The 18,924-nt window shown below is 43.1% G+C and overlaps 1 protein-coding gene across 2 annotated transcripts in view; it reads right to left on the reverse strand.

The window, feature by feature from the left end:
- Positions 1–18,924, reverse strand: part of CYFIP2 (cytoplasmic FMR1 interacting protein 2) — a 2,832,302-nt gene that overhangs the window by 1,757,687 nt on the left and 1,055,691 nt on the right. For both annotated transcript variants that reach the window (XM_044069335.1, XM_044069334.1), the window contains exon 8: positions 108–236. In XM_044069335.1, coding sequence (XP_043925270.1) covers positions 108–236 — 129 coding nt within the window. The remainder of the gene's footprint in view (positions 1–107; positions 237–18,924) is intronic.

Below are 18,924 nucleotides of genomic sequence, written 5' to 3' on the forward strand. Positions count from 1 at the left end.
TTAAGTATAATCCAGAAAGAAATAAAGATTTGAATGCATACATGAACTATACTAATTTAAGTGAGCTTTCGCTAGATTACATACAAAAGAAGTAGATAACACCTTACCTTTAAAAGCATGTGTTTCTCGCTTGGTGTCAGGTACATTTTATTCTCATAGTAATCCACACAGATATTAACAATGTCAGCCAAGAGCTCCTCATAGCCTGGGATGACTTCCAGCTGCTGATGGAGGCACTGATAAAAGATAAAATAATAACATTTTTATTTGTGCTAAACATACATTTTCAATATTAAAAACATTAAATGGAATGCATAATAAAGTGATACTTAATGTTGCACTTTAACGCTGTTAGTGACATATCTAGCTTTGAAACTGTTGTGGATTACGGTTAAAATAATATGCACTAATTTTGAATAGATAAATGAAAAAGAGACACATTTGAAAGTGCCATCTGTGATTATTATTTCTCACATACATGAGGCATTTTCCAAAGGCAGATAGCTAGGGCTTACTCTGACATCTTTCGGGTCAATAGGACGAATGTTCTTTGAGGTGGAATTGGCATCAGATCTAAATACCTTCCCAATGAATTTACTGTGGGCTAAAGTAATTTTCTCTTGTTTCTCCATTGAGGAATTACGTAACTCTGCATAAAGAACACTACTGATAGGTTGGACTATTTTTACTTATAATATCTGAAAACCCTGGATATGATTTCTGAAGTTAGGCAAGACAATGTTTTCTTGAGGTGTATTCTAGCAAGCTGCCAACAACTTAAAGTCTTGCATCACTGGGAACCATTACCCCCATCCCCCCATGCCATCAACTCTCTGACTAGGCTAAAGATGTGCTCTCCACTGTTACACAGTGGTGTAGTCCTCAAGCAATTCTTACACATCTTCCTGTAATAAAAAAAAGACAAAACAGAGTCTGCTCATACAAGGCCCACACAATCTAAGGACTAACCAGTTATATATAAGTGAAAGAAGCCTCAAAAGCTCAGCATCACTTGAAACGTGAATGGAAAATGGCTAAACAGTTGGTCATTCAATGGAGAGTGAGGTATATGTGTGATCAACTGGAAGATGAGACACTGCTTTTTGAATACTTTTTTGCTGACTATCTGTGCAACAACTGGCATTCTCTAAAAGTACAATCTTTATTAAGTGGAATGAAAAAATAATGGCTGCCCAAAGACAGTCAAGAATTCCTGTGGTGCAACAACCTCAGAGTTAAGATAACACATCTTAAATATTCTAGCATTTGTGTTAGTTTATTTGCGGAATTCATAAAGTCTGTAGATCAATATGTGTGTATATGCCTTTAAGACGCTATCCAAGGGCTTGCACAAGTGTATAAATACTGAGACGTGCAAATCTAACTGCCATTTTATAGTTAGCTGTTGAGATGTGAACATGTATGTATGTAAGGTCTGTCTGTTAGTTAGTTAGTTCATTCGTATTTAGAAATGCTGCTATCCATCCTGATGTGTTTCTATGTATTAAAGCATCTAAATGAAACCCCAAGCCTTCTTATTTGCATTAGAGATGAACGAGTGACATGGTGTCAGAAGTGGCATGTCTAAAAGGACATGGTGTCAGAAGCTGCATATCTAAAAGGACAGGTACCAGAAAAGGGCATGAAGCTAGAAAAGGCTTGGCAAAAACAACTTAAAGGCACTTGTCCAGATGCTGGTGGAATATAGACAAGCGGATCATCCTAAAAATGTACAAACTTCTCAAAAAAGGTCAGAAATGAATTTCAGGTATTAAAACTTGCTCAGCACTATTTCTTTTCATATAATATGAAACGGGGCATACAGAATGTTCCAAATAATTTTCGCATAAACAGATATGTACAATATTGATAAAAATATTCAAATGATTAGAAAATGTTTAAGATGACGTTTGAATTGCATAAAACAAATAAAATAAGGGGGAACAACCACATTTTCGCAAAGCATGTGTATTTTTGTATTAAGCAAAGATATCCAAGTTATCAGAAGTGTATGAAGTGTTCACGTTTATGCGGTGTTACAGTAAGGCATATTTCACAAAGCACAGCCATTACAACGCATATCTCACAGAATACAGCCATTACAGAGCATATTTCGTACAGTAAAGTATTTCACAGAGTTTATTGTGTATTCGAATGTAGTTACAAGCTTACAGAACAGTTTGTTCATACATAATTACAAGGGCCATATTTTTCAGTGTGCTTGTGTATACTTTGAGAGCATGGCAGATGGATTTCGAAAGCCCAGTGCACTTGTGTTTGACAATAATGTTGCTGAGAACTGGAGAGTGTTTGAGCAAGAGTATGATATTTTCATACAGACTGCATTTTCTGATAAAGATAATCGTACAAAGGCATTTATTCTGCTTAATTTAGCTGGATCAGAAGCTATAGAAAGGGAGAGTTCATTTGTGTATGCACCTGTTATTTATGGTGGAGAAGGGGAAAACAGTCATATTGTTGTACTGGCTGAGTCAAGGGAGGACCCTGAGTGCTTAAAACATAAATTTAGAGAAATGTGTAACCCCCCAAACAAATGTTACCATGGAAAAGCACTTATTTTACACAAGGGATCAAAAGCCTGGTGAAACTTTTGCAGCATACATAACTGACCTGAGAAATAAGGCTAAAACGTGCAGATATGGTGATTTAAGGGATGAGCTGATAAAAGACAGACTTGTGTGTAGTAAAAAAGATTATGCTGTGAGAAAACTTTTGCTTTGTCACAGTGATTTAACTTTGAATAAGGCCATTGAGATTTGTCAGATATACGAGCTTACAGAAAAGCACACAAATATGCTTACAAATGAGAGCAGTTCTTGAAGGCACAGTGATAAAGCTCATGCTGATAGTATGCAGCACGTTGTTAAAAGAAACAGGCCCAAGCACATGGCACCTACAACCCCTGCAGCACTCACTGGTAAATCCCGGAACTTTCTAGGACATTCCAGAGTTCACACAGTCTCAGTGAAGCATAACAGTTAGTCAACAAACTGAAAGCATGGGCCCCAATCTAGTTTCAATGTCAACTGTCATAATTGTGGTGGTAGTGATGAATCTAAAAGGGAAAAGTGTTTAGCTTTTGGTCAATAATGCCACAAATGGAATCACTTCAAAAGATTTTGTATATCAGAAGGCCTACATTCTTTTATGAAAGGGAGCATTTTAAGAAATGAGTTGATCAGTTAGACAGTGGCAAGCCTACTCTTTATGTTGATGGTGTGTCAGTGCTTCATGAAATGGTGAATGCAGTTGATTTAAGGGCCATGAATGAAGTATTTTGTACTGTTCGGATAAATGGCAAACCCATAGAGCTCAAAGTTGATACAGGCTGCAAGTGTAATGGTATGTTGGCAGAAACATTTGCTAGAGTGTGTAAAGGTGAAAGGCTTGATTTAGCAAGGTGTGCAAAACTGGTTGCTTATGGAGGAGAAGAAATTCAAACTGAAGGCTCAGTAGTGCTTTCATGTTACTCTGCTGGGAGATGCTACGACCTGTTATTTTATGTGGTCAAGAGGCACATCAAGTCATTATTAGGGCTCATAGGCTCTTTGAAAATGGGACTGCTTTCATTTAACAAATTAGTCCACCATGTTAGCCTACAAGACCAGTACTCTAATTTTGCCCAGCACATTTTTTTCTACCTATGCTGATCTTTTCCAAGACAAACTAGGCAAACTGCCAGTTGTGTACTCCATGAAGTTAGACCCAGAGGTCAGTCCAATTATCATGCCAGCATGTAAAGTTCCAATAGCCATGTACGACAGGGTTAAATCTGAGTTAGATAAAATGGTGCGACAAGCTGTGATTTGTCCAGTTAAGATTCCAACAGAATGGGTATCTTCCATGGTGGTGGCTCATTAGAAAAGCTCAGATGACATCAGAATATGTACTGATCCACGAGATTTGAACAAAGCGTTAAAAAGACCTCATTATCCAATGTGCACAGTCAAAGAAGTCACAGCCTTAATGCCAAATGACACTATTTATTCTGTCTTATGTGCAAAGAGTTCATTTTGGCAAACTCAGTTTGACAAGTAATCATGATTCTTCACTACTTTTAGTACTGCATTTGGCAGGTACAGATTTCTGAGAATGGAATTTGGGATAAATTCTGCAAGTGAAGTCTTTCAACGTGCAATGAAGCAAATTTTTTCTGGGCATCCTTGTGCTATCATAGTAGACATACTAGTAGGAGGTCGTGATGAAGCTAAACATGACAGAAACCTCAGAAAAGTTCTAGAAAGGGCACATCAAGTAAATCTCAAGCTCAACCCATACAAATGCAAATTCAGGCTACAAGAAGTTACTTATGTTGGGCATTTATTTACAGGTACAGGCCTATGACCAGACCCTTCAAAGCAAATGGCCATTCTTGAGATGCCAACTCCAGACAATGTTCAAGCCCTGCAATGTTTTCTTGGCATGGTCAACTACCTAGGCAAGTTCATTCCAGACTTCAGCCAACCATCAGTACCACTCAGATAGGTGACACATAAAGATATATCCTGGTCTTGGTTAAAGCAACACCAAAGAGCATTTGGTGTCCTGAAACAGAGAATTGCTAGTCCACTAACACTCAAGATACTTTGATGGTCACAAAGCAGTTACACTTTCCTGTGATGCTTCGAAATTTGGTCTTGGTGCAGTCAATCAACAAGAGGACCAACCTGTTGCCTATGCATCAAGAACACTTACCCAAACTGAGATGCAGTATGCCCACATTGAGAAAGCTTTTGGCAATTGTGTCTGCATGTTCCAAGTTCCACGATTATGTTTACAGTAGACCTATCCAGATTGAAACAGGCCACCAACCATTAGTCACTATTCTGAGAAAGCAAATGCATTCAGCTCCAGCCAGACTGCAATGTATGATGCTGAGATTGCAAAAAGTACAGCTGTGTACCTACCATAAATGTAGATGTTCGAGTGTATTCACTGTTGCCGTCATTACACTTGGGTTATCCTGCTGGCAGGCTACCCGCAGTCGGCTTGAATTCCAAAGTCCTGGTCTGGCATTGGTTGCTGTCGCCTCTTCCCTGATGTCAGTGCGCCAGGGGTATTTAAGATGCAGCCAACACCATTTTCTTCAGTTTTTCTTGCCCCAGATGTCAGGTACCCCCAAGAAGGTAGGCAATACATATTGCGTATAAAAACATAACATACAGTAAAATAAAAACAATACCTTCATCTACAAGCAAATACACCACATAGGTTGTATAGGATAGAGAAGTATAGATAAGTCCCAGCAAAGAAAGGGGGACGGAGGGTGGGTAACCTGGACTGCAACAGTGAATACACTCGAACATCTACACTTATGGAAGGTACACAACTGTACTATGTTCATCGTGTTTCACTGTTGCAGTCATTACACTTGGGTTGAATCCCAAAGCTGAGGTAGGGCAGCTGGGTCTAAATAGGATTAGGAGTGGCTATGAGGCCCTGCAGAAATGCAGTGGTAAAGCCTGCTCTGGATTTAGAGTAAAGAGGTAAGTGATAATGCTTGGTAAAAGTGTGCACTGAACTCCAAGTTGCAGCCTCCAAAATTTCCTTGGTTGGTACTCCTCTGAGAAAGGTTGCTGAAGTGGCTGCTGCTCTGGTAGAATGTGGCCTAATATTTTTAGGCACTGACTTGCCATGTTGTGCATAGCACAAACAAATACAGTGTCCTATCCATTTTGAAATAGTCTGCTTTGAGATAGCCTTTCCTTGTGATCCTGCAGCATATGCTTCAAACAGTTGCTCAGTTTTTCTGAAAGCTTTGTTTTGTCCAAGTATATGCTTGTGTATGTCCAAAGAGTGCAAAAGTTTCTCCCCTTTATTCTGGGGATTTGGATAAAATGTTGGCAAATGAATGGTTTGGTTAAGAGCCACACTGGATACTACCTTTGGCATAAATGTTGGGTTTGTCCTTAGAGAAACCCTGTCCGGATGAAAAATGATAAAAGGTTCCACTGCCATTAATGCCTGTAACTCTGAGACTGTTCTTGCTGAAGTTATTGCTAGGACCAGAGTAGTTTTCCATGATAGGAATTTTATATCAGCTGTATTGGCTGGCTCAAAAGGAGGCAGTGTGAGCTTTTCTAAGACAAAGTTGAGGTCCCATGTAGGTATCGGTGCTCTCCTTGGGGGTCTTATGTTTTTTGCCCCTCTGAGGTACTGTCTTAGCAGTGGATGAGAGAAAATAGGAGGTTCCGTATTGTAATGAGCTGAAATAGCAGAGGCATGGATCTTAATTGATGAGAAGGACAGGCCTTTGTCCAGCATCTCAGTTAGGTATTGTAAAATCTGAGGAATATTTGGAACAAGTGATTCAAGTCCTTGTGCCTGGTTCCAAGCACAGAATCTCTTCCATTTTTCTGCAAAAGATTTCCTGGTGCTGGGCCTCCTGGCTTCCAAAATGACATCCATAACAGCTTTAGAGAGAGATGTGTTCCGAGTGGCTATATTATCCACCATGCAGCCAGATTTAAGGTTCTGAGCTGGCTGTGCACATTCTGATTGTTTTGTTGTCAGAAGATGAGGAATTTTAGGTAAAGTCCAGGCTGGGTCTTAAGACAAGCTCTTTAGGATTGGGTACCAGTGCTGGTTTGGCCAGTCTGGGGCAATCAGAATCATTTTTGGCTTCTCTTGTCTGACTTTTAGGAGCACCTTGGGAAGGAGAGGCAGTGGTGGAAAGGCATAAACTGTTAGGGTTTTCCAGCTGAATGATAAGAGCATCCACTTTCCATGCTTGTGAGTGATAAGTCCATGTGCAGAATCTCTGTAGTTGGCAGTTGTGAGGGGAGGCAAAAAGATATATGTCTGGGCATCCCCATTTCCTTGTTATCATGCTGAAGACCTGTGGATTTAGTTTCCACTCGTGAGGGTCTATGAGGTTTCTGCTTAGTTCGCCTGCCGGAGTATTTTTCTTTCCTGGCAGGAATTGTGCCTGTAGATGTACTTGGTAGGTCAGTGCTGTGTTCCACAAAGTCATGCCTTGCCCCCTTGCTTGTTTATGTAACACATAACTGTAGTATTGTCCATCTTTAGTAATAGTTGTCATGGATGTAGTAGATCCTTGAAGGCTGTCAGGGCATACTGTACAGCTAGCATCTCTTTTTGATTGATGTGAAGATGCATTTGGTCTGCAGGCCACGTGCCCTGAATACATTTTCCTGCCATGTGTGCCCCCCCAGGCATAATCCGATGCATCTGTTGTTAGTGTCTGCCTGGCTGTGGGTAAAGTGAAAGGCTGTCCCTTGTTGTGGTGACAGGCCAGTGCCCACCATCGAAACTCCTGTTGCAGGCAGGGAATAAGAGTTATTATTGTTTCCAGGCTGTGGCAATGTTGAGTCCAAATACTTTTTAGATACCATTGTAGCTTCCTCATATGCAGTCTTGCATATGGAATTAGCAGTATGCAGGATGCCATGAAGCCCAAAGCCTGCTGAATTTTTCTTGCAGGTAGCTTGGTCTTTGTTGCCATCATCTGAAAGTAATGAGTCAGTTGCCTTTGCTTGTCTGGCATGAGATAAGCCATCTGGGCATTTGTATTTAAGCTTGCACCCAGGAATATTATCCCTTGAGAGGGCACTAGTTTTGATTTATTTTCGTTTACTGTGTGCCCTAGGCAAATTAGTAAACTTTTCACAAATGCCAGATGCTTTAGTAGAATGTCCTTGCTCTCTGCTTGAATAAAGCAGTCATCCAAGTAGGGATACATCTGTATTCCTTTTTGTCTGCAATATGCAATTACTGGTGCCAGGCATTTTGTGAAGACCCTGGGCGCAGTAGATAAGCCAAAGGGCAGTGCAGAGAATTGGTAATGCATTGATCCAGCTATGAATCTGAGTTATCTTCACCCTGGACAGACTACCACTCCCTCCCCTTCTGGGTCTGACAAAATTTCTTCCCTTGATACTGCCAACACTTTCAACTCATTCTTCATTGATACTATTAATTCCTTGGCCTCCCATCTCTCCAGTGGCAATACTAGCATCCTTGACCATGCATCCTCCAAACTACCAACCTTTAGGCTACAACCCATCCCCACTACCTTTATACAGAGATGTATTCTCAAACTTAAACCATGTACCCACTCAGCTGACCAGCTTCCTTCTGAATTCCTTCAAAAAGCAGCCTCTGAAATCGCTTATCCCATATCTATTCTTATTAATAGGACCATAAATCAAGAAACCATACCTGATATCTGGAAAATCTCTGACATCATACCCTTATATAAAGTAGGAAACTCCTTTGAACATTCTAACTACAGGCCCATAGCCCTATTGTCCCCACTCGCAAAAATAATGGAAAAATGTGTTCACCATCAGTTAATGAATCACCTAATACAAAATAACATTCTTACAAACTGTCAACATGGCTTTAGGCCCTATCATAGCACAACTACTGCTCTGCTCTCCTTTACAGACTTTATTAACAAAAATCGCAACAATAATATCCTGTCTTCCGCTCTCTTCATTGACCTGTCCAAAGCCTTCGACATGGTTAACCACTCTCTCCTATTAAAAATTCTCGAATCTCTTTCCTTAGAAGCTAAGGCTATCCACTGGTTCAGTTCCTATCTCACTAACAGGAAACAGGCCGTCCTCTGGGATAACAAACTCTCATCTCTTCTACCAATTTCACTTGGGGTCCCCCAAGGCTCTATTCTTGGACCTCTTCTATTCTCCCTCTTTATAAATGACTTACAAATAGCTATTCCCCAGGCTACATGCATTCAATATGCCGATGACTCCACACTTATTTGCTCTGCTAAATCCATTTCAGAACTTCAAACTAACACTCAAGCTGTATTTTCTAAAGTCGAAACTTGGTTCCTAAAACGTTGCCTACTCCTAAACGCAAAAAAGACCAAACTCCTACTCTTTAAGCCTACTACCAGATCCCCTACATTTGACTTCACTATCTTGTCGAATAATGGAACCTTTATATCACCTGACTCTACTACTAAATTGCTAGGTGTCACGATTGACAACAATCTTTCCTTCGACTTTCATATCAACAATACCATTAAATCTGTAAACAGGAAACTTGGCTCTCTATATAGAATCAAAACTTTTTTAACCTTCCCAGCAAAAGTTAATCTTGCCCATTCACATCTTATTTCCACGCTTCTCTACGCCTCACCTATCTACACTAATCTCAAGAAAAACAATCTCTCTAAACTGTCTACCACTTACAATAACATAGCTAGATTTGTTACTGGGAAGCAATTCAGAACCCACCACTGTCTGAATCTGCAACAACTTAACTGGCTTGAACTGACAAACATGTTGCTTCTATCCCAACTTATGTTTGTCCAAAGAGCTTTTTACCAACCTCTTAATACACCTGTACTTTCTAACCTCTTAAGCCCCTACTCTAACCTGAACTCACTCCGCTCTTCCAGCAAACTGCTAGTTACCTTAACCAAATCTAATAACCTTGCTGGTGATTCCCTTTTCTCGAATGCCATTGAGAAACTCTGGAATAAACTTCCTCCTGAACTTACTTCAATTGCATCTACTGTTCTGTTTAAACAAAAACTCAGAGTATACCTTAAAAACCACTGGATATGTTCCTGCTCTAAGCCTGATTAAAAATTTCTTTGTTTTTCTCCTCCTCATGGCTATTGTCTCTCTCTTTCTGACAGTACATATCTCTTTAAATCTGCACTTTCTTTCAATTAATGTTCTCTCTTTTCCTTGGTTTTATGCTTTCTCTAAATGGTTCTAAAGATGAAATTATGTTTAATATGTTTTTATACCTTTACTCTGTGATTAATTATTCTTGTCTTGGAGTTAAAGTCCTACCACTTTTTAATCTGTTATTATGAATTTTTTTGTTATGTTGTATCTGTCTTGTCTAGATGTGGAGCTTTTCTCCCCGGGCCTCTGCTGAAAATGGAAATATATCCAGTTAGACTAGCCCGGTTAACAAATGTAAAATAAATAAATAAATAAATAAATAAATAAATAAAGATTGTCTGATTGGGACATGCAGGTATGCCTCTTTGAGGTCCAAAGTAACTAGCCAAGCCTTCTTGCCCAGCATGGGTAGAAGTTGCTGCAGTGTCAACATTTTGAATTTTGGAACATCCAGGAAAGTATTTAGAATTGACAGGTCCAATATTAGTCTCCAGGCTTTGTCCTTTCTGGGTACCAAGAAAAGTCTTGAGTAAAATCCTTGCTCCTGTTCTTGTTGTGGTACTTTTTGAATAGCTCTCATGTCCATGAGAGCAGAAATTTGTTTTTGTGACTCTGTCCATTGATTTTGTGGCAGGTCTGGCATACCTTTTGGCCTTGGTAGGGTGTGAAAGTGTAACCTGTAACCCTGAGAAACAATATTCAGTACCCATTTGTCCTGGGTGATCCTGTGCCAATTTTGTGAGAAAAGTGCTGTTTTCCCCTAAGGGAGCTGCCAAAAGGTAAGTGCTTGGCATTAGTAGAGGGAAGTCATTGGGACTGTTTCCTATAAGGTTGTGATTTGTCTTCTCCACCTTTGCGGGCTGCAGCACCTCATTGTTTAGGTCTGTATGAGCCTTGGGACTGAGATCTGCCTCTTGGGGGTCTGTATCTGCCTCTTTGTGGTCTGTCTGACACTGGAAAGGACCATTTTTTAGAAGGCCAGTTCCTACTAAATCTAGGTGGCTGAACCTGTAAGAAATCCTTTACTGTCTGCATTGGTTTTGCTTTATCCTCCATTTCCTTTAACACCTCTTCTGCCTTAACATCAAACAAAGTATCATGCTGTAATGGAGTATCCAATAATTTTGCTTTAACATGATCAGGTAAACTTTGTTCTTTTAACCAAGCATGCCTTCGAATGACAGAACCTGTAACTGCGGCTCTGCAAGAAGCCTCTAATGAATCAAAACCACATTGCAGAGTATGCTTTCCCACTTGTTCAGCTGCATGCAATAAATCCTGCATTTCCTTATTGTCAGGACATTCTGAGCTTGTAGGCATTTTCTGTTTTAGCAAAGACACTAGGTATTGTTGATATTTAAGCATGTGAAACTGGCAATTTAAAGCCCTTACAGCTAAAGTAGCAGAAGTGTAAACTTTTTCCCCCCATCTATCCAGTGCTCTAGAATCCCTATCAGAGGTAACAGGGTTTTTTGCAGTGGAAGCCTTGACCCCTTTGGGACCCTGAGAAATTGTTTCTGGGTCAGCAGCAGGGTTTATATGCAGAAATTTATGAGAGTCTGTGACCATGTAGTACCTATCTGGCTTGACTGGTGCAGGGGGTAAAGAATCAGGCGACAAACTGGATTCTGAAAAAAAAACATCATCAGCAATATCTAGTAAAGGGGGGATAGCAAGGGGCCTGTGTTGAGGCAGTAAAAGAAAGTCTCTGAGCCTTTTCTTGGATTCTGAATAATCCTGGCTCTCCCAATGGAAATGCTCCCTCATGGTGTGCAAGGTTTCCCCAAAAGAGTAATCCTCAGGAGGAGAGGCTGAAGGGATAGATTCTTCAGCATCAGAGTCTCATAGGGAGGAAGAGAATATCCCTGTTCTGAAGAGGAATCAGAGGAAATAGAGACCTAGTCAGAAGAGTCATAGTCAGTGTCTTGCCTAGGCCTTTTATCAGGACGGGGATGGGTACCCCTGATCAAAGTAATTAGGTCCTCGGCCATTTTAAGCATCTGTTTCTTTGGCATGGATGACTGTCCAGAAGAATGCTGTACTTGTTTCTTTGTCTTTAGTGGTGTTTTATACTTTGCCTTGGCTGCTGAAGTGGACTTGACAGTAAGCTGTGTAGGTCTGAAAATACCCTCAGAAGCCGATGACTGCTCAGCGGCTCCGGACCCATCTGAGGGAATAGTTTCCATAGGCTCAATACCTTGAGTTTCCATAGGCCTAGTTGTCTCCACATGGGAGTCAGAGCTGGCCTGTGGCTCTGAGGTAGCGGGTGTCAGGGGCTGCGAAAGCGCCTCACTATGAACCGGCGGACCGGCGACTGGCCTGGAAGAGGCTTCGTCGTCGGTTTTGGACCTCGGATGCCTGTCCTTTTCTTTCTCTTTGTGTTTTTTATGAATTCCGGTCGTCGGTTGTTCTGACGCCAATATGTAGTTAAACCTTCAGCCAAAGTAATGTAAAGCAAAATCAAACCGATGCTTAATAGTGCATTGGTGGAATCTAGCACAAATCCGACAACTAGCAACGTCGTGGTCAGGGCCTAGGCAAGGAATACAGTAAGAGTGAAAATCCTTATGAAGTATTTGCTTCCCACAAGAAATACAATTGTTAACTTTTACTGACATCGGTCTGGAGCAAGAAAAAGTTTCCCCAACAGGGTACTTCGCTTTATTGAAGACTTCGGATCTGAAATTCAATTTTGAAAATCTCAGGAGTCAGCCGACCGGCACTTGGGAACTGCTTTTGCTTCGGGCACTGCGCGGCAAGAAAGACAAAAGAAAATGGTGTTGGCTGCATCTTAAATACCCCTAGCGCACTGACGTCAGGGAAGAGGCGATAGCAACCGACGCCGGACCAGGACTTTGGAATTCAGGCCGACTGCGGGTAGCCTGCCAGCGGGATAATCCAAGTGTAATGACTGCAACAGTGAAACACGATGAACATGTACAGTTTCAATCTTGTCTACAAGAAAGGTAAACTTCTTTATCTTGCTGATACATTATCCAGATCACCCAGAAATACCACTGAAGATGATTTTGAAGTCATGGAAATGAGAAATTTTTATTCCACATGTCTTGATGAGCTGAGAGATCACGCAGCTACGGATCCAGTTTTACAGAGGCTCAACCACATTATCAGTCAATGATAGCCTCAAGAAGTGCAACCTTATTTTCCATGCAGAGATTTTGTCAGACAAAAGTATAATTAAGAAAGGTTTGAAAGTACTTGTTCCCAAGTCTTTGCAACCTAATTACAGTAATATCTTGCACTGTGGTCACCCAGGAATCAAATCTACCATAAGAAAAGTGAGAGAGACAGTATTTTGGCCTTCTGTGTCACAAGACATTGAGAGTACATTATTATCTTGTTCAGTATGTAATAGTACACAGCCAGATCAACAAAAGGAACCACTTCAGCTTAACCAGATTCCGGAACTACCTTGGTCGAAAGTAGCCACAGACATCTTTGAGTGGACTGGTCAACATTATTTGGTGTTAGTAGACTCTTACTCCAACTGGTTCGAGATTGAGTTGCTAACTAACCTAGCATCCAGTACAGTCATTACTAAGATCAAGAAAGAAGTTATGTACTCACCATAACGTTCCATCTAAGTTGTTGCTCTTCATTTGTCTTCAACCTGTGGGTTACCAGATCTGGCACGGATCTGACTTGGCCGCATAACCAGCATCTGATCCGAGCTCCAAGCTCCTCCCCTACCCATAACGCCCCTGTCTCCTTCCTTCCTCAGATCGAGTTTGCTGCCTAACCTAGCAACAACAGCCGACCCAACACCTTGTCCCCTGCTGAATGTTTCTGTAAGCAAGAAAGGGAGAGTAAGATTCACCCTAGTGGTGACCACATCCTCTACTCACCAGACCCCACACAGTCTATGCAAGGCAGGGGGAAGGAAAGAAGGAAAGGTTGAAGACAAATGAAGAGCAACAACTCAGATAGAACGTTATGGTGAGTATCTAACTTCTTTATCTGAAGTTGTTGTCTTCATTTTGTCTTCAATCTGTGGGACACAGTCTCTAGCTACTAAACACCTGGGAGGCCTTCATGGAAGGATATTCCAAAGCATGGCAGAGCCAAAGGATACCCTGTTCCTGGATATAATGTCCAACTTATAATGCGAGATGAAAGTATGTGATGAAGCCCAAGTAGCCACAGAGCTGATGTTATCTAACGAAACTCTGGACCAAAAGGCCAATGAAGTAGCGATAGATGTAGTGGAATGTGCCTTCACATGACCTAGCAGGGATAAACCCCTAGCAGAATATGCCAGTGTAACACACTGGGAAATCCAACGGGCAATGGTGACCTTCGATAGTGGTTTCCCCAAAAAGGGTTTAGACTAGGAAATGAAGAGTTGGTCAGACTTACGAAAGGATTTAGTCCTGTGCAGGTAAAAATTTAACTGTCTGTGCACATCCAACAAATGCAATTTGTACTCTCCCTTATTCTGAAAATTTGGGAAAAAGACAGGGAGATTAATCAACTGATTAATATTGGATTCTGAAGCTACCTTAGGAAGGAAAGATGGATTGGTATGCAAGGATATCCTATCCTTATAAAAAATCATATAAGTAGGCTTGACCGACAAAGCTTGAAGATCCAAAATCCTCCTGGCAAAGTAATAGCAACCAAGAATGCCTTCGTCCAGGACAAAAACTGCAGGTCCACAGAGGCTGCAGGCTCAAAGGGGGATGAAACTAGGGTTTGCAGAACTAAAGTGAGATCCCACAGTGGCGTAGGATCCTTCACCCAGGGCCGAAGAAGAAAGATGCCTTTTAAGAAGGCTTTGCAAAGCTTAGAAGATGCTAAGGAAGCCATGTTATCACCTACATGAAAATTAGAAATCGCTGCTAATTGAAACCTGGACATAGAAGAACTGGCACCTTGCTGAAAGAGCCCTGCCAAAAATTCTAAAACCGCAGAAACCAGAGCAGTGAAGGGATCTAGGGCACGCTGAGAAGCCCAGATTGAAAAATGTCTCCATTTGCTGGAGTACACCCTTCTGGTGGAAGACTTATGAGCTGCCACCAGGATCCTTTTGACATGTAGCTTCAGAGACTGTATTCTCTTCAAGGTAAGAAAGACTTTGGTTTGAATAGTGTCCAATCGAGCCCCAATGAAATCTAATACTTGAACCTGGGCCAGTGAAGACTTGCTGCAATTGATGGTAATGCCCAACGTCTGGGCTAAGAGAAGAAAGAAATGCCTCACTTGGCAGAGCTGATGCCTGGAAGGGGCAGTGAGGAGCCAGTTGTCCAGGTAGGGAAAGATCTGTATACCCTGGAGACTCAGGTAAGCTGCTACCACTGCCATCACTTTGCTGAACATCCTGGGGGCTGTGGTGAGACCAAAAGGGAGCGCTCTGAGTTGGTAATGACTGGCTCCCAGCAGAAGAAGAGAAACCTCCAAGAGTGCCTATCCATGTTGATGTGGTAGTATGCATCTTGAAGGTCAATTTAGCACATCCAATTTTTCTCCTGCAGGAAGGGCAGGACAGATTGTATTGTGACCATCTGGAATTTCATCTTGGCCACTGACATGTTCAAGATGGAGAGATCCAGAATGGGTCTTAAGTCCCCTGTCTCCTTTTGCTCCAAAAAGAACCTGGAATAAATGCCTAATCCAGACTGGTCTAAGGGGGACGGGTTGGGTGACTCACTTTTCTAGCAGCTTTGCAATTTCCAATGCTGCATCCTCCCTTTGTGCCAATGAAATGTCTGGGAGATGTCTGGGTGGTGGAGGTGGCTTGAGAAAGGGGACTGAATAGCCTCTGGATATAATTTGCAACACCCAGTGATCTTCCATGATGGGCTCCCAGGCCGTTGGGTGTAGTGAGAGGTGGCCACCGACTGCCTCCAGAGATGAGCAGCCAGGCAACCCTTTAGGGTTGCTGTGCGGGTCTTTCCGAGAAAGGCTCTCGAGACCCCTGATTTCTCGCCCCCCCCCTGCCTCTAGGGCGGCGTCTATCAAATCCTCCTCTGCCCCGGGGAAGGAGAGTCCTGAGTGTCCTGTGAAAAGCTCTGAGATTTCTGGAATCACATCTTCTTGGCCCCTTGCAGATTCCTAGAGTAGGTTCGTTGAGGGGCCAAACAGCAGATCCCGATGGCAGACAGAGTCTTCCTGTCCTTTTCACTCTGAACTAACGTGTCATGTACTAACTTCCCAAAAAGGGTGGAACCATCACACAGGGCATTCATAAAAGATGCCTTAAAGGGTTCCAAAAGGCACAGAGCTGGAGCCAGGCATGGCACCTGATGGCAACACCTGTACCGGCAGCTCTAGTGGTGCCCTCGGTTGTAAGGGAGAGGAGACGCATAGAGATGTTAGCAATTGATGTCAGGGTGGCCATTCAAGAGGAGAACACTTCCTTGTCCTCCGCTGACATGGACCCAGGGGTAGACTCAGCAGTTTCCTTGAATAGGTCTCGCTGCAGCCTAATCACGTGTGCCAAATAATTCAGCACACGCACAGAAAACGTCACTGAAGCATACACCCGGGTCCCAAAAGGGTCCATCGTCCTAGACTCCCAGTCAGGTGGATGAACCATAGAGCTCTCTTGAGTGAGCTGCTTCTCAGTGGCAGCTGTCACTACTGTGGAATCAACTGGGGATTCATTGGACTAATGGGACCTGTTTGTAGCGGCACTCAAACGTTTGTCAGGGCCTTTGGGAAGGGGCTCCACCATGTCCGGTTCCTTCCACGCCCAAGATGTAATAAGATCACCAAAGGATCCGCGGGAGGGGACACCCAGGAAGTAGAGGGTCCTGCGCCAAATGCCTCCAGGAACACTGATTCGTCTGCGTTAGGTTTTTGGGCAGGTGACCCCCCATGCTGGTGAAGGATTTCCATGATGTCTCCAAGGAGACATCCTCAGGGGGGTGACTGGGGGAGAACCTTCCCCTTCCTCCAAATAGGTGTCTTCCATGAGGGACTCTGGTGGGGAGTCCAAGTGCCACATTTTGCACGTATGTTTGCGAGGAACCTCCTCAGTGGGGTTTCTGGGAAGGAATCGCCAATGTCTTGCTGCTCCCAAATGGGAGCACCCTGGGGCAAAGAGGCAGCAAGCTGTCCCTAAGATGGCAGGATGGCCGGGTCCATGTTAGACACAGAGAGAACCAGGGCAGACTCTGAAGACGAGGTCATCAGGGGTCTCAACGAGATCAAGAAGACCCTCTCCACCACGTCGAAGGGGAACAAACCTCCTGAGAAGGGACAATGGAAGGAGCCATAACCCTCTGACTCAACAGGGGAGCCAAAGCCAAGCCTCCAGGTGCCAAGATTCCAAAGGGAAGGCTCTGCTCCAAAAAAACTCAGAGCTGACATCTTCCCCGCAGATCCGGTGCCACTGCTCCAGAAGCTGGATGGATCTGAGCTAGTCAGATCTGACTTGCTCAACTCCAAGGCTGGCGTCGAGGTACAAGGTACCATTGAAGCTGACCCCCTGATGCTGAGTGTCCTCAGATCCAAGGGCTCCAAAACCAGAGGTCGGACTGGAGAAGGAGTAATGGGGATGAATGCAGACTGCATGCCCCCTGCTCCAGAGGGAGAGAAGCAGGCAAGACTCCCATCTGTATCTGAGTGCGGATAAACTTCTGCATCATCCTATCCATCTCCTCTTCGGAGAGATTGAGGGTGGAGCGGGAAGATGAGGCCAATGACACCAGCCTAGAGAGCCGGTGAGAGGAAGCCTGTGCTGGCGACAGAGTCCAAATCTCCTCCGACTCGGGACAGAACTAAGGGGAATGGAGCCGGTGGGACTCCATCCTCGGAGCCGACCTTGCTTTAGCTGGAGGGCCATCTGAGGAAAAACGATCCGGGGATCGCTTCCTGGCCCTGTCCTTGGACTTAGAAGATTTTCTCCATCCCCGGACCTCTTGGAGGGAGGTTAAGTCCAAGAGGCTGGGATGGAGCTGGAAGCAGAAGCCGGGGCAGAAGAGGCCTGGGTCCTAGTGGTAGGAGGGGGAAGAAGGCCTTCAAAATGAACTTATACTTCCTGTCTATCAGTGCCTGGGGATTAAACCCATCACAGATGGAACAGGAAGTCTCTAAGTGGGCAGCCCCAAGACATTCAACACACAGAGTGTGGCCATCAGCTGCAGAGAGCTTGTGGCCAAACTCTGTGCATTTTTGGAAACATGGTTTGGGGGTTTCAGCCATACTCCCAACCAAAGACCCAACACACACTCATGCACACAGCGACCATACATGTGAGGTTAGAAGAAAAGATTTTTTTTTTTTTTTTTTAAACCGATGCAGACAGAGCGAGGGGAGGTAGAAAAAGAAAATGTTTAAGAAAGGAGTGTCAAAAAAGGTAGAAAAAGTCACTTACCCTAAAACTGTAGCCTAGAGCACAGATCGCGATGTGGGTATGAAGTGCGGCAAATGAGATCTGAAGGGAGGAAGGAGACAAGGGCATTATGGGTAGGGGAGGAGCTTGAAGCTTGGATCAGATGCCTGATATGCAGCTGAGTCAGAACCGTGCCGGATCCAGTAACCCACAGGTTGAAGACAAATGAAGACTACAACTTCAGATTGTTATTTTGCTCTACACAGTAGTCTGCACAAAGTTATTTCTGACAATGGCATGCAGTTTACAAAGCCAACAGTTCAAAAGTTTTGCTGAAGAATGGGACTTTACTCATGTCACAAGTAGTCCAGAGTACCTGCAATCAAATGGTTTGGCAGAATGTGCAGTGCAAAGTGCAAAACAGTTACTTGAGAAGTCAAAATGAAATAATACTTATGTTTTCCTGAATCTCTTGAATCTCAGAAATGTTCCACATGATAAACATCTTGGTTCACCTGCTCACAGACTTCTGTTAAGATAGACCCGAACCACATTACCAATCAGTAGTCAACTGTTGGTTCCATGTGTCAAGAACAACAGACCATTAAGTGCCAATCTGTTGAAAAAGCACCAACCCAGAAGTCCGACTACGATAGGACCAGCAAATTGCTCAATTCATTACAAGAGGGAGAAGTGGTACGGATGCAAACGTCCAAAGGTTATGATCGGGTTGGCGTTGTGAAGAATACTGGTCCTCAGCCAAGATCGTACATTGTGAAAACAGAAGAAGGAATTTTTAGCCGGAATCGGAAACATTTGAGACCGGTGTCCGAGCCTATACCACAGCAGACAGCCTGTGAGAAAGACTCTTTATCTCAGAGTGAGTTGTCCAGTGTTCCAATTCCAGAGGAAGTTCCAGAGGACATCCCTGTTCCTATGATGAATCCAGAAGTTCCTGATACGAGCACAGCAGACTGC

This window comes from Protopterus annectens, chromosome 4.part0 (genome assembly GCF_019279795.1).
Source record: "Protopterus annectens isolate FY-2018-M chromosome 4.part0, PAN1.0, whole genome shotgun sequence".
Classification (NCBI taxonomy): domain Eukaryota; kingdom Metazoa; phylum Chordata; order Ceratodontiformes; family Protopteridae; genus Protopterus; species Protopterus annectens.